The sequence below is a fragment of the Eptesicus fuscus genome, chromosome 10 (assembly GCF_027574615.1).
Source record: "Eptesicus fuscus isolate TK198812 chromosome 10, DD_ASM_mEF_20220401, whole genome shotgun sequence".
NCBI classification, from domain to species: domain Eukaryota; kingdom Metazoa; phylum Chordata; class Mammalia; order Chiroptera; family Vespertilionidae; genus Eptesicus; species Eptesicus fuscus.
The window spans coordinates 19,205,696-19,220,366 of NC_072482.1; the positions used below are offsets into that span (position 1 = coordinate 19,205,696).

At 45.5% G+C, this 14,671-nt stretch overlaps 1 protein-coding gene across 1 annotated transcript in view; it reads left to right on the forward strand.

Moving 5' to 3' along the window:
- The first annotated feature begins 912 nt into the window (after positions 1-912).
- TFAP2D (transcription factor AP-2 delta) overlaps positions 913-14,671 on the forward strand; it is a 54,220-nt gene continuing 40,461 nt past the window's right edge. Inside the window, exons 1-3 of the mRNA XM_008157493.3 lie at positions 913-951; positions 1,948-2,445; positions 5,927-5,987. Coding sequence (XP_008155715.1) covers positions 913-951; positions 1,948-2,445; positions 5,927-5,987 — 598 coding nt within the window. The remainder of the gene's footprint in view (positions 952-1,947; positions 2,446-5,926; positions 5,988-14,671) is intronic.

Genomic DNA, 14,671 nt, shown 5'->3' on the forward strand with positions numbered 1-14,671 from the left:
TGTCACAAGTCTGTATTCTCTTGTATTTTTTTCCTGAATATATTGCCAATTACAGTGTTTCTTTATGATGGGAATGTGGGATTGTCCATCACGGTTATTTATTTTAAAAGCCGCAGAAAGTGTAAGCCACCGCCGGGTGTTGCCTTCCAAAAGAGGGGAAAGAACCCAAATTCCATATAAATATGGGAAGAGCAGTATTGTTCCCACTTGTGTAAAAGCAGAAACCCCAACCTGGATGAAATTGATTTGGGTGCTTGTTGCAAAAACCAGCTTTTTCAGCATCCAGGGAGTGGAACCAATAGGAATGAACACTTACTCGTGTAAAAGGAAGCTTTAATTAATATATGTTTCTATCTCTAATATACACGTATGGGGGGGGGAGGCTAGATCTTTATCTTCACAATAAAATGTGTGCAAATTCTCTCTGCCGAGATGAGTCCCCACCTCAGTCGGTATAGAAAAGCATGATAAAGGTTGGAAAAAATGGATAAAAATGTTGAAAGAACCTCCAGTTCCTTATTAGGCGAAGATACAATATTTATTCCTTGTCTCCTGGGATAAATCTCTTCTGCCTATTGTCCTCCCAGTTCTCAGTGCTGATGCTTAATTTTCAAAACTTCTATATTACCAAGGGACCTACGACATCAGCCAAAGAAATACTCAGCAAGTACAAAATCTGTTCCAGGGAGCTGCTTTTGTGCAGAGGGAAAAATTTGTTCCTACAGGTTTTTAAGTGGGTACGAGGCAAGGAGCTATCTGATCCGGGCAAAGCCATTACAATTTAGATCTCTATCTATAGAACATTTTTTTTTCCTTTAAAAAAATTGGAAAATACAAGAAGTTTGGATTTTTTTTTCCCGATTCTTTTTTTGGAGGGGGAAATTGCATCGTAAGCTTTCGGAGAAACCCAACATGTCAACTACCTTTCCGGGACTAGTCCACGATGCCGAGGTATTATTACTTTTTTTTTTTTTTTTTTGAGCGCGCGCGTATGTGTGTGTGTGTGGCGGCAGTGGCGGCGCGGCGGTGGCAGCTTCCCCTGTCTCTAATCTATGTTGGACCGTTACGTTTAATTATAATCTGGCTTTCGGGAGAAGTTAAGGAAGGAAAGGGGAGAAAGTTCGTTATGACATCTGTCGCCAGGAAGGGCAACTGTGCCACGCTAAGAAATAGTTGCCGTAATGAGGGGGAAAACATAATCCTAATAATAAAGAAAGGGAGGAGGTGGTGAGGAGAAAGAGATAGATATGGAAAAATGATACTCGGGAAGGCAAAGTAAAGAGATTGATGGGGGGAAACGGTAGGTGGACAAGGGGAGGGGGACAGCGCGCCCCTTTTGGAATGGGCTTATTCTAAGAAAGTGAAGCAGAAAGGGGGTTCTGATGCCTTGCCCCAACTGGGTAAGGAAATGAGCAAGTGGAACGATGTGCACAGACTAGATGTTTTTAAATACGTGGACCATGATTTTGAACAGCTCTGGCCAAACATTCCGGCCTGGACCGCGGCGGGATCTCGGGGTTGGGGTCCGGCTGGAGGGGAGAGGCGCTCTGAGCCGGTGGACTCTCTCGTTCTGCTCCCCTGGCCCCCAAGCCAGTGGCAAACCTGGCTCCCGAAGCCCAGCTCCCCGCGCGAGTGGGGCAGGGGCTGTGTGTGTGTGTGTGTGTGTGTGTGTGGTGTCACCGCACCTATATAGGGTGGGGGATTTTTTTCCCCCTCTCTTGACTGTGAGGACGGGGCCGCCCACCCCCAGTCCGCCAGCTCGAGAAGGCTTCCTGGCAAAGGCGCTGAACCCGGGCTGCTGCGGCTGGGGCCGAGCCGTGCGCGCTCGCTCGCTCGCTCTCCTTGGAGAGCCCGAGAACACTCCTGGCTCCGGGAGAGCGGCGCCTCGGTTGCACAATGACAAACCTCAAGTTTTTCTGCTCTCCCTTTTCCCCCTCTTCCTTCCAGATACGTCACGACGGATCAAACAGCTACCGTTTGATGCAGCTTGGCTGTCTGGAGTCCGTAGCCAATTCCACTGTCGCCTATTCCTCCTCCTCTCCTTTAACTTACTCCACCACCGGCACCGAGTTCGCGTCCCCCTACTTCTCCACTAACCACCAGTACACCCCGCTCCACCACCAGTCCTTCCATTACGAATTTCAGCACAGCCACCCGGCCGTCACCCCCGACGCCTATTCTCTGAACTCGCTCCACCATTCGCAACAGTACTACCAGCAGATCCACCACGGGGAGCCCACCGACTTTATTAACCTGCACAATGCGCGGGCGCTCAAGTCGTCCTGCCTGGACGAGCAGAGGCGGGAGCTGGGCTGCCTCGATGCCTACCGCCGCCACGACCTGTCCCTCATGAGTCATGGCTCCCAGTATGGAATGCACCCAGATCAAAGACTCCTGCCAGGGCCCAGCCTCGGGCTGGCCGCCGCGGGAGCGGACGACTTGCAGGTAAATAAGCATGCAGTGAATTTGTCTGGCCCTCCCCTCTTCGCCCTCCCCCGCCCGCTCTGTCGATGCTCTGACTGTAAGCCGGCTCTCCGACTCTCCCTCTCTCTCTCTCTCTCTCTCTCTCTCTCTCTCTCTCTCTCTCTCACACACACACACACACACACACACACACACACACAGAGCACTTATGGAAAGTTATCAAAACAATTAGAGGAGGCGTGTGCCATTCGTTTCCTCTCTTTGGATCAAGGCATTTCACCTGCACGCTCCGGAGTCCGGGCTAGCGGCGGCCCCCACTTTCCGTAGGTCTGCATGGAAGTCTTTTGTGAATCCACATTTCTGCCCCTGAGGGGATCGGGCAGGGGAGATCTAGGAGGCTGGGGTTGAGACTCCCGGACTTAGAGTAAGACCCGATAAGTTGATGACCAATCCTAACCTCAGTCTGGCGCTTTTCTGGGTCTCAGGTGTTTGTCCCGGACTGAGCTGTGGGGAGCTTACTACGAACTGGGGGAGCTGGTTTGTTCTGGAGACATGGAGCTCTAGCAGAAGTTTCACCAAAGATACTAGTTTGATGTGGAGAGCAAAGAATCACAAATGAAAAACTCAAAAATGTACCCCAATGAAAGAATCTGCACAACGCAGTTCGCCAGGGTGGGGGGTTGAGCCTAATTTCTTTGCCTGAGGCCCACCCAATCCTGCCAACCCCATTCAATTGCAACTTTATTTTTCTTCTCCAACCCATTAACTTATGTAAGATGCAACTCCTTAAGAAGAAGGGAATGAGGAAATAAAGAGAGAGAGAAAGAGAGAAAAGACATAGGGAGAAAGAAGGGAGAAAAGGAAGGCAAAGAGGAAAAACAAAAAGGAGAAAGAGAGGGAGGGAGGGAGGGAGGGAGGTTAGGAGGGAGGAAGGAAAGAAATCAGATACTGTGGAGGCCATCACTCAACTAGATATCTCCTACTTTCTTAATGCATTTTTTGCATATTCTTTCCAACAATAGAATTTATAATTATATAAACATATTGTCACAGCCTCATTTCAAACAAATAAGCCCACAGATGTCCAAAAAAGAACCCAGAAAACATGAATTTGTAACTTCTTTTGCCTGAAAGTGCAGCTAGTTCTATCTGTGAGTCCCTACTTTTTCAGTCTGCACAAAGCTGGCCACCTTTTCCACAGTCGCCACAATGCAAGGCAAGATACTTGAAGAGCCCAAGTTGGAGACGTCAGGGAACCCTTGTTGCGCACAAAAAATCTTTCCCCCTCATTTACCTCCAAGCAAGGGATCATTTTTAAATTAAAGTGAAAGCCCTTACAATCCCAACAAAGAGCCATAGCCACAAGATCAGCACACAAGAAAAAAGATTTGGCTTCATAAACCTTGACTTTCTACATTTGTATTCACAAAATAATTTTATACGCTCAGGGCATTTTTACATTTTTCACAAGGATCCCCTTATGTCTCAAGGGGGAAAGAAATCTGCCATTCAATGCTTTGCTCAACTAAAACCTATTTACTCTTTTTAATAGCCACGTCTGCTGCTGATTTTTTTGTATCTGTACAAATTTTTTTTCTGTGCTAGGCACAAAGCCGGGCATTTTTCAAAAGAGAGGATTAGAACATTTGCAAGCACCAGACAAAGAGAGAGTCCCGTGCAAAAGAACACCGTAGTTTATCCAATTTTCGACTTAGTGCCATTCAACTGGTCATTTATGCAATGTCATCTGACCAAACAACGTTTTACTTATGAGGGGGGAAAGTTTGTTAAGTGAAGAGACCAAGATTCGTTTCTTCTAAGAAAATAAACATCTTAGCGGTATGCCAGAGAATGGGAGATAAGGCTTCACTCCCATGGAGAGCTTTGTGGCCTTTTACCTTCCTCACTTCAGATATTTTGAACCTTTTTTTCCCCCAGCCTGTATGCTTTTTGTAATCATTTTTAATCTTCTTTTTTTCCATTTGTTACTCACACTGAGGGAATATTCATACTGAGAGAAACGCTCCAAGATACTAGAAGAAATTGAGGAGCACGGTATACGATCTATTTATATATCTATGTCTATAGATATATAATTTTATATATGAGTACATATGAAGCAAGTTGTAAATCTGGCAAGCTATTTTTTTTCCCACTCCTCCTGGACTTAGCAGAATGAAAAAGAAAGAAAAAAGTCATAGCTACTTTTAAAACGAGAACTGGGGAGGAGACATGTGGGAGAAACCCGTCTCTCTCCTTTTATTTCTTTCTTTTTTAAAACATTCATCAGCATATGCCTCATTTCAAATGCAACAAATGTAAATATACTTTTCCCTGCACAGAATTTTAAGTGAAAGTCCAATGGTTTGGAGGGCAGTCTAAGTCTGCCTAACAGATGCAATCAGTCTTGTGGCTTCAGTTCCATCTTTGAGTCCCCTAAAAAGATTTGCTATGGCCAACAAAGGAAACTGTCACACCTTTTCCCATCACCGCTTTAATTTATGCCCAGTTTCCAAGGTTTTTTTTTTTTCATATTGATTTGATAATCACTTTAAGGCAGAACAGTTCAAATAAGAAAGAGCTCGTGAACTGGTTGAAAAGGGGGCTCTTACAGGCCTGCCTCAATATGGTGAAAATGGGGAAGCGAAAGGGAGCCAGGGCTGTAAAGGTTGTTTTGTAAAGTGGGTTTTTATTATGCACCGACTCTCTCCGCATGTACTTAACTCTTCACGGGCTGTTGGGTAGGTTAACACCCTTCAAGGCCTCTTTCATGTCCAATACCTCGTTTGTTTGTAAAGGAAAATGAGCCTTTAACACATTTGGACTCAGGGAGGGGGGGAAAGACACACAGAGAGAAATTTTTATTTTTCTTAATCAAAAATCAGCAAACCCTTACCTCCTTCCCAGTTCAAATGACCCCCAAATCCATTAGGCTCCTGAAGATCTACCGTGAGTGAACCTGAAGGTGTTTCCTCTATAAGACCCCATTTTGGGTAGCATTATAGGATGCTCCTCCAACTGGGGTAAAGCAGAACCTTCATTTAGATAACTTAAATCTCCCACTTGAAATGACTCCTCTGAGCTCCCAAGAAACCCACAGTGCCAAACTTGACACATTTGGTGTAATTTGCTTCATGCAGAAACTGCCATGGAGACTGTATATGCGCTATGTGCCTTGATGGGGACTCAAAGGGTTTCTCATTCTCTTATGCCAAGATGAAAGGCACTCAGGCCCTTTGAAGTGTAATATTTCATGGTGCTGTAAAATGCATACCTTAAGATTTATACAACTTTTAGATTGTGGTTTTCTGGCAAATTCCCCCCCCCCCCCCTTATTATGCATGCTGCCAAACTTGCTCTAGCTCAGTGGTTGCGTTAAATGTCTACCATGAGGTTATGTGGATATGAGGTTCAGGGACAGAACTGATTGAAAGACTTAACTCATAGGGTCATACTTATTAATACCTATTTGAGTGATTTTATGTATTTCCCTTTTATTAAGGGCTCCGTGGAAGCCCAGTGTGGGCTTGTTCTCAATGGCCAAGGTGGAGTGATAAGAAGAGGTAAGGACATGTTGAAACATTCTTTTCTTATCTATTATGTTGTTTTGAAGATCTGGTGGTGCTTTTAAACATCAGATCCCTTGTCTGGAGATTGAGAAAACAATTTCTCTTAGTCAGTTACTCTTGTCCCACACAGACATACCATATTAAAAAGCCTCCCTTCCTCCACTGAGGCCTGAACTTAGCCTGTGCCCCAAAGACCTCTGATAGAAGAGATTGACTGTTTCTCACAGAACAGTGACAGAATCAAAGTTCAAGACAAAAAATAAAAAAATCCTTCTCACACCTCCTTCCCCCATCACCACATCCTGGAGCAGAATTTCTGGTCTTTTTTAGTCCTAAATGTGCCAGCCACAGCCTGGGTATTTGAGGTGATGGTGTTAGCTTGAGGCTTTGAAGGATTCTGTGAAAGGCTGGATTCGTTGAAGCTGCAGGGAAGGCTAATGAAACACCAACATTGTAGCTGCCCTTATTTTTCTAAGTGTCCTGAACATTTCTTTCTTTAAGGGAGGGTGGGAGGAGGAGGTGGTGTTAACTGCATTGGATAAAGCTTTCTTGTTCCCATCTGTTGAAGAAAACATCTGAATCCAGAGTTACCCATGGAATTGGAAGGGGGGACAAGAGTAGAAAGCTGTTGATTTCGGCTCAGACACTGAAGGGGGCTGCATCTCAGATGTTCCATTTTGACAAAAGGTTTTGAACTATGACATTTTAAGGGCCTCGAGGCAGTGCAGATTTTGCTGGCTTCCCACTTAACTGTATCCAGTGCCTCTGAAGCTTATTTTCCTAGCAAGCTGAGTAACCCTAGGAGCATACAAGGCAAGGGGGACCAGCTGTTATCCCAACTTCATACGAATTAATAAGATGTGGCCTATTCACCAGGACTAATTCCAGCTCCAGGGCTGCAGTTTTCTTTAGTAGCTGAACCACTAAACACTGAGTCACTTCTGATGGCACCAAATAAATGTTCTTCAGTCACTCTCCCTCTCTTTCAAAGCTCATTTAAAGATTCCAGGGAGAGAGAGAAATGTATTGATAGACAGCAGTAGGTTCTTTCATGTTTAAACTGCAGGTTTTGCAACCCAATGTCCAGTGTGAAGCTCCATTTAAACTGAAGGGGTGGGGGGGGGGACGACAAAGAGTGCTTTCCTTTGGGAACTTGACTATTGTCATAGTGGAAGCTTGAAACTTCCATTAAATGTAAAATAGCTCTTTAATTATGTTGTTTCACCAGATGGGTATTTGAGAACTTTTGTTTTTTAATTACTAGTGATGCTCCATAAATATATTTTTTAAATGAGCAATATTAAACCTGTCAGCCAGGGCAATACTGTCATATTGACATGCCATGAAATAGGCCCAAGACTAGTGAAAATTGAGGAAAAATATACAGCCTGTTGGGAAGAAGGGTTAAAAATGCAGAGTGGAAGAGGGGCCAGGTGAAAGGAGCTTGTCCCAGTCTGTTGGGGCGGTCGCACCAAAGGTGAGGCCAAGCACTCCGGACGCACGAAGATGTCGGTGGTGCTGAAGGACAGCGCCACTAATTAGCGCCCGGAGCCGGCTCCTCCCAGAGCCCAGCTCGCGCTACTGCGGATTTTGAGTTCAGCTTGATCACCCTCTCAATTGATTGGAAATTGCGTCAGGTCGTACAATACCTGACAGAGGGTGGGAGTTATTCGAGTTCGAATGTGGGAGCTGGATAGGAGGTGGCTGTGTAATCAGTTGAATTTTCGGAGAGAGCCGTAGGGGACACCTCCACGCCAGCCTCCCCCAAAAGACCAACGCTCTTGGGTAACTACAAGGTCAGACGGAGCTGCGGTCCTGTCCTATCAGAGCCACAGAAATGGTCTTCCTTGGGTGATGTTTTCGTATTCTTCTAGGATCCGGTGCCAACTCACTTCACCTAACACATCAGCTCCGAATCTGCTATTTTAAGCCAAATATTGCTCTTTTAGGAGCACAGCCTGGCTCCAAAGAAAATGGGGAGGTAACTTGGGGGTTTTGTTTGTATTGTTTGACTAACTCCCTCTGTCTTCCCCGGCCCTGCAAAAGGAGTTCAGAATTTAACTGCTGAGTTTATTCATTTTCTATGTGTCTTAAAGATAAGCCAATTAACTTGGGATAGCCCTGGAGACCAGGGTGTGCTGTCTGTTTACTCTGAACAGATCAATGTGCATGACAATTTACAAACCGATAGCAAGGGTATCAAGGAAGTCTTGCATTAAAAGGTGGTATAGATCCTTCCAGAGCACACCCAGCACCTCATCTCAGTACCCCCAGTTTTTGAAGAAAAGCTAAGGAAGCCTCTTGTCTCTATTGTCACAGTAGTGCACAGGATTCCTAATATCAACAGCTCTAGTCACCTTTGTTCTTCATGAACGCAAGCTCTCTGCCATGTCGCCTTATTGTGTAATAGCTTAGATGGGAATATTTGTTTCTCTTCTAATCCATGCCTTACAGGTAACTCTCCACATGAAACATAATTTCTTGAAAAGCACAACTTTTCACCATTTTCCTTCTCCTGCTAAGCTCTCGGATAAACTTACATTTCTAATGATTTCTAGAATTTACTGTGGGAGAAAAAAAAATTGGATTTTACTTCCAAAGACCCCTGAAGAAAGGCAGATCCCTAAATGCCCTACATGAGTTCTCCAAGGAGAGGTTATCTGGTTTGCAGTGGTGTGTGTGTGTGTGTGTGTGTGTGTGTGTGTGTGTGTGTGTGTGTTGGTGGGGGGAGGGAGTTCCAGTTAAAATTTGGCCACGTCTATAGGTAAAGATCCAAATACCATTTTCCTGACTCACTTTGGTAAATGGCCGTTACGTTGTGTTTGCCTATAATGAAGGCCCCATCGCCAAAGAAAGTGCAGAAGAGGGGGCAGCAGCAAGGTAATTACCACCTAGATAAAATATTTGCCACCGCCTCGAAGGTGCAGCTCCCCGCGCGCTCACTCTCGGTTAATGGTGTGCGCGATTTTGCCCGCAGCTCCGCCACTCGAACCATCAGAACCAATAATCTTTACTTTACCCAGTCCTCGGGTATCGATAGCTTCTCTCGCCTCCGGGCGTCGGCTTTGATATGTTAATATTTCTGAGTAGCAAATTCTGCAGAGATCATATTAATGTTGTACGTACAGAGTGGAGCTTTGCCTTCGTTGAATATTCAGATACTGGATTTCAAAAGGCGTCTCTTGAAGAAATGAGGCTTCTATTTACAGGAGTCGTCTGTGTTTTTAATCATTAAAAAAAAAAGAAAGGAAAACCCACTCTTCCTTTCCCCAGGAATCTTCTGAGACTCCCTCATGGCCCCCTCCCCTTTGGCAGGCGCTGGCCCCTTTCATTTCTCTCCCTGAGAATTTAATAATAAGAGAACAATGTTGATGACAATGAGGACAACGACGATGATGATGATGAAGCTAATACTGAGGGGACCCAGATTGGAATCGCAGGGATAGGGGCTCAATTGGGCTGGGCGCTGTGGCCTTCAGAACAGGATGGAGGTGAAATGAGGAAACCCAGTTTTTCCATATTTGGGTGGGAAGTGACATTTTGGCCCTGGTCTCTTTTTGTGTGAAATCGGGATGGCAAACTCAAAAAAGGAAAAGGGGGGGGGGGGGAGGAAGAAAGGAAAAAAAATGAAAAAAGTGAAGAGGGGAAGCGCCCTTGTTTCGCTTTGTGATCACTCTGCCTTGCTGCCCCAGGCTAATTTCAGAAGCTTAAATACCGCCATAGCCTCTGGGCCACGCGGAGAGGGAGCGGCCGGGCCGTGGGCAGGCTGGAGCGCTTTCCGGATTGCCTGTGGCTACACAAAATACAAACTACTTTGAATCAAAACATTTTTGGGGAATTAATATGATCTGAACTCTGCACGTTTTAAGAGCGCCGGAGTTTGTCAGATCGCTTAGAGGTGACTGGCACGCCAGGCGGAGGCATTTAGGCTGCGGCACAAACATTGTCAGATCCGATTTAATTATATTTTTTAAAAAAATGCTTCGGTGAAACGGAGCTTAGCATCAATCGCCCAGTCTGCCAATAGCAGGGTGGATGGATCTGACCGCTTTCCCCCACGGCTGCCCACGGGCTGCTAGGCCGGGAGGACCCGCTTTCCCCGATTTCTCCAGGCCCCCCAACTCTGAGTCAGCCTTTGGGTCTTTCAGCATTTCCTGGAAGGAGTAAGGTTAGAGGAGGGTGGGGACACTTGTGCCTCTTCTTTTGTCAGACCTTATGGACTCTCTCTTTACCTCAAATCTCAAAACTCATTTCTATGGCTTATTTATTGTGACAATAAGGCCAGGAATACACCTGGAGCCTCGCCTGCCTCGTTAGTCCCCAGATACAGATTCCGAATCCAATCACCTTTCTATGAAGTCTAAAATCCATATACCAAAAGACCTGGACGCATGGTTTGTTGGAAATCTATTTTGCGGGAATGGGGGAGCAGCTTTTCCATAGCCTAATGCCTTCTTCCCAATTTCCTTATTGCTTTGAAAATCACCAAAAGCCAAAGCACTCTATCTTTGGGAAATGGGGATTAACACACACACACACACACACACACACACACACACGATTACACACCCACCGCCACATTAAACTAGTAGGTCTCCCCTTGCAGACCTCCCTTTCTTTTGTTCTGTCTGGAACCTGCACCGGGAGGAGAGCTTTTCAAACCTGGTAATCCAGTTATACCTGGCATACCCTCCCCCAAACAGCGCACTTTGCTGCCCAAATATCATCTGAGGCCTATTTGATTACAATTAAGCCCCTATCCCTTTGTTATTTGATTACAATTAGTATCTGCTTCCAAGGACTGTGTGTGTGTGGGGGGGGGGGGGGCGGGTATCTGGAGGGGCTGCGATTGAGAAGGTCAAGAGGCTAGAGGGGAAGACCCCGGGAATGATCCTGCCCCACCCAGTTTAAACGTGTACCTCGAAGAAATGCACCAGCAGAACAAACTGGGACAGGAAACTCTCGTAATCGCTTACACATTTTTAATGTGTCAGAAAAAAAAGAAAAAAAAACCACGAGCGATCACTGGAGATGAAGAAGGGGAGGAAAAAAAATCCCTGCCGTTTGTATTTCTTTCATTTGAATTGTAAACATCTGTTTGGCTGTAAGGCGAACAGAACATTTATTTTGCTCTCAAGATTTGGTCTAATTATGTCAACACCGAACGGCAGCGAGCGGGCGGCGCGGCGGCTTTGGAGAGGCTGCGCGCACAGCCGCGCCCGGAAGCCCGGCAGGAAGTATTGATCGCACCTGGAGAACGCGCGGGGCCTCTGGCCATCACCCGCTCTGTTCTTGAGGCGGGTGGGGGGCACTCAGAGGGCACCCGTGGCTTAGAGGCAGCTTTGGGGGCGCCAGGGGAGCCGCGGTTCCTTGGAGACGACCGTGGCTGTTTCCTCTGCCCTAATTGCCTGGGATGAGAAGAGTAAAAGCGCGTTGGCGCGTGGCTTTCTAATCCCGAAGCAGCGCAAAAGGTGGGTGGGATGTTTTCACGCTGCACAGCTCGCACCCAGTAACGTGGTAGTTGCTCAGCATCATGGTGGGATTGGGTGGCTTTTGCTCAGGGCGCTGAGCATGCGTGTATCCATTTCCCATTGCACCTCCTCACAATCTGGGAAAATGAGGAGAGCCGCTGTGAGCATGCCCATTTTTCAGATGGCCAGACTGAGTTCCGGAGTTACTCGCCTAAAATCGAACGGATCGCTAGTAGTAGGCCAGCCTGTTAATTGCAGCCCAGTCCTTTTCCCACTCCCCCACACCATGCCTGCGGACACAGGGCCAGACTTTTCCAGCCAGGCCACAGAGGGCGCAGCCCCAGCCCCCTGCTTCTACAGGCCTGGGATCTAACAAGGTCTGCTGGCTGAAGGATCTGCATCTATTCTTTTGTGCACGACTTTGTCATACACACTCTAAGCCCTTGGCTGACGTCTTCCTATAGTGATGGCAAAGTGAGTCCCTTTTACTATGGTAGCCAAGTCCCAGACAAGTGACCTTGAGTAGATAGTCCCTGATTTCTGAGGCTGTTACTATAGCTACACATTTAAGTTTACAGCAGCACTGGAAATAGGACACCCTGTCTCCAGGTTTCAATTTAAAAAGTAATGACCTTCGTGGGAGTATTGCTTCTGTGCACTGTGAATGGAAAAGAGATGTACTCTAAGAGTTATGCAAGAGGACCCTGGCTGTGGCACCAGAGACGCCCCTTACCGGAGTGCTGGATCTAGAATGAATATTACATAATTTCAATAAGAGCTGACAGACAACACAGGCACATGAGGAATTTCAACTAGTAACATTGGGGATGGATGCTGAAAATGGCTGGGCATGGTTGACTCTTGCAAGACTTTCCTTCTTTGAAATCTCACCATTGCCATCAGTTGTCTGGATCCCCTTAAAGAATCCCCACCTCCTTGGAACCTTCATTCCAAATGCAGAACTCTGGTTATGTTGACCTATTGCTTTTTAATTCCGCCCTACAAAATAAACTGGGAAGAATAATATGAGGTTCCCCATGCTGCTGTAAACTTTACAAGTTGCCAAATCTTTAGCCAGGACAAGAGAGTTCCCCAAGGCTGTAGCAATGCCAAGTATCAAAGCAACAGAAATTCCCTTTAAAGATGCTATGACACAAAAAATAAAAGACTCTAGAGTTGATGGCTAATCTGAATACAAAATAAATCCTCCAGGCAATTTGTGTGTGCATCAAGCATACTCTTAATATGCAGCCTGTATGACTTACCTAATAAATGCTTATCTGAGCATAAGCCAGAAATCCAACCTGGATGCAGGAGGGAAAGACCAAGGGTCCAGAGAGCTAGCACTTAGCGAGGTAGCTGACCAATGGCTTCCCTGGGAGCAGCTGGTTTTCAGCACATGGGGTTTTCCTTTCCCAAAGAGTGCTGCTTCCAATTGGAGAAAGCCTAATTTGGCTCCTTTTCCAAAAATTATAATATTTTGAATCTCTCTAAATAAGGCTTTAAACCGACTGTGCATTAGTGAAGATAGGAAAGGTCTAAAAGTGTGTCCTTTTCCTTAGCAACCAGGAAAATAACACGGACCCTTTTCTCTCACTCATAATAAACTTGAGACGCATTGGGTGAGCGGTCTTGTGCCCTCAATTGTGTACTGGCTAGTGAACAAGAGGGGGCTTTATGTAAGAATATGCATTTGCTTATGATTCATAGTGGCTGTGGGTGGAGGCCCATTTTCAGTAGAGGGCTGTGCGAATTTTGATTATAGACATCATTATGGCTTTTAAAAACATATTTTTGCTTCAGATGACCTCACAGTGACCTAAATTCTAAAGTTCTCAGGTTCTCAATTCTCATGATATGTCACTAAAACCCAGATTCACTGATACCTAGCTTACTTTCCTGTTCACCTCAATGTTTGAGAAGTCACATGTTTATTTTTAAAATGTGTTTTGCATCTATAGGTATAAAGTGAGAGCGTAACCAAAAGTATAGTCGTGTTTTTGAGCCCAGAAATCTAGGAAAACTGTATTATTATTATCATTATAGTAGTCTCCTCTTATCCTCGATTTTACTTTCCACAGTATCAGTTACCTGAGGTCTACTGCAGTCTGAAAATATTAAATAGAAAATTCCAGAAGTAAACAATTCATAAATTTTAAATTGCGCATCGTTCTGAGTAGTGTGATGAAATCCTGTGCCATCCACTTATTCCTGCCCTGGACATGAATCACCCTTGGTCCAGTATATCCATATTACATAGTCTGTCTGCCCGTTAGTCACTTGGTGGCCGTCTAGGTTATCAGACCAACGACTAATCACAGTGCTGGTTTTCAAGTATCCCTTATTTTACTTAATAATGACTCCAAAGTGCAATTCGGATATGCCAAAGAGAAGCAGCAAAGTGTAAGAAAAAATATAAGAAAAAATATAGTATATTTAGGGTTCAGTACTATCTGTGGTTTCAGACTTCTACTCAGGGTCTTGAAACATACCCCCTGTGCATAAGTGGGGACTACTGTACTATTATTTTAAAATTGTTTCTGAGAACGACAGGTGGAGAAGCACAGGTAAATCTGTGTTTCCAGCTCCTGCGGAAGGCATTTGCATGGTTTCCCATGGTGTTGGCCACAAGTTTAATAATAATAAAAAAAATTTTTCAGTTTGACAATTAAGATGATGGCCTCTCAGGTTTTAACTGAGGGCAGATATCCAGACACTAGCACAGGTAATTTAGCCTAGTGTATAGGATCCACCTTCTGGCCTGGAGAGGGCTAGCTCCTCTGATGTTCTCACTATCCCCTCTTCTGTCTTTGAGGGACATGCAGGGTGATCACCAGCCACAGAATGCTCAGGGAGAAAGATGTTAGTCCCAGCACTTTCGAGGGAAATTCAGATGACTATAAGATGGCTAGTAGGAATTCCAGAAAGTACAGGGGTAGAAACACTTTAAGAGCAGGACAAGGTTAGCCTGTTCTCTCCACCCAGGTCCAGGACCCCTTTGCCTTTTTAAACATCCTCCCAGGTTCCTTAGTAACTGTGCCCAGAATCTGAATACCAGAGACTCCACTGACATGCATTCCTTCTGAGCTGCTTAGTAGGAGGGCAGGAGTATGTGGGAGGCCAGTGGTGAGTCCTAGACCAGTGCTTCTCAAACTTTAATGCACACACGAAACACCTGGGGGTCTTTTAAAGTGCAGATTCTGACCC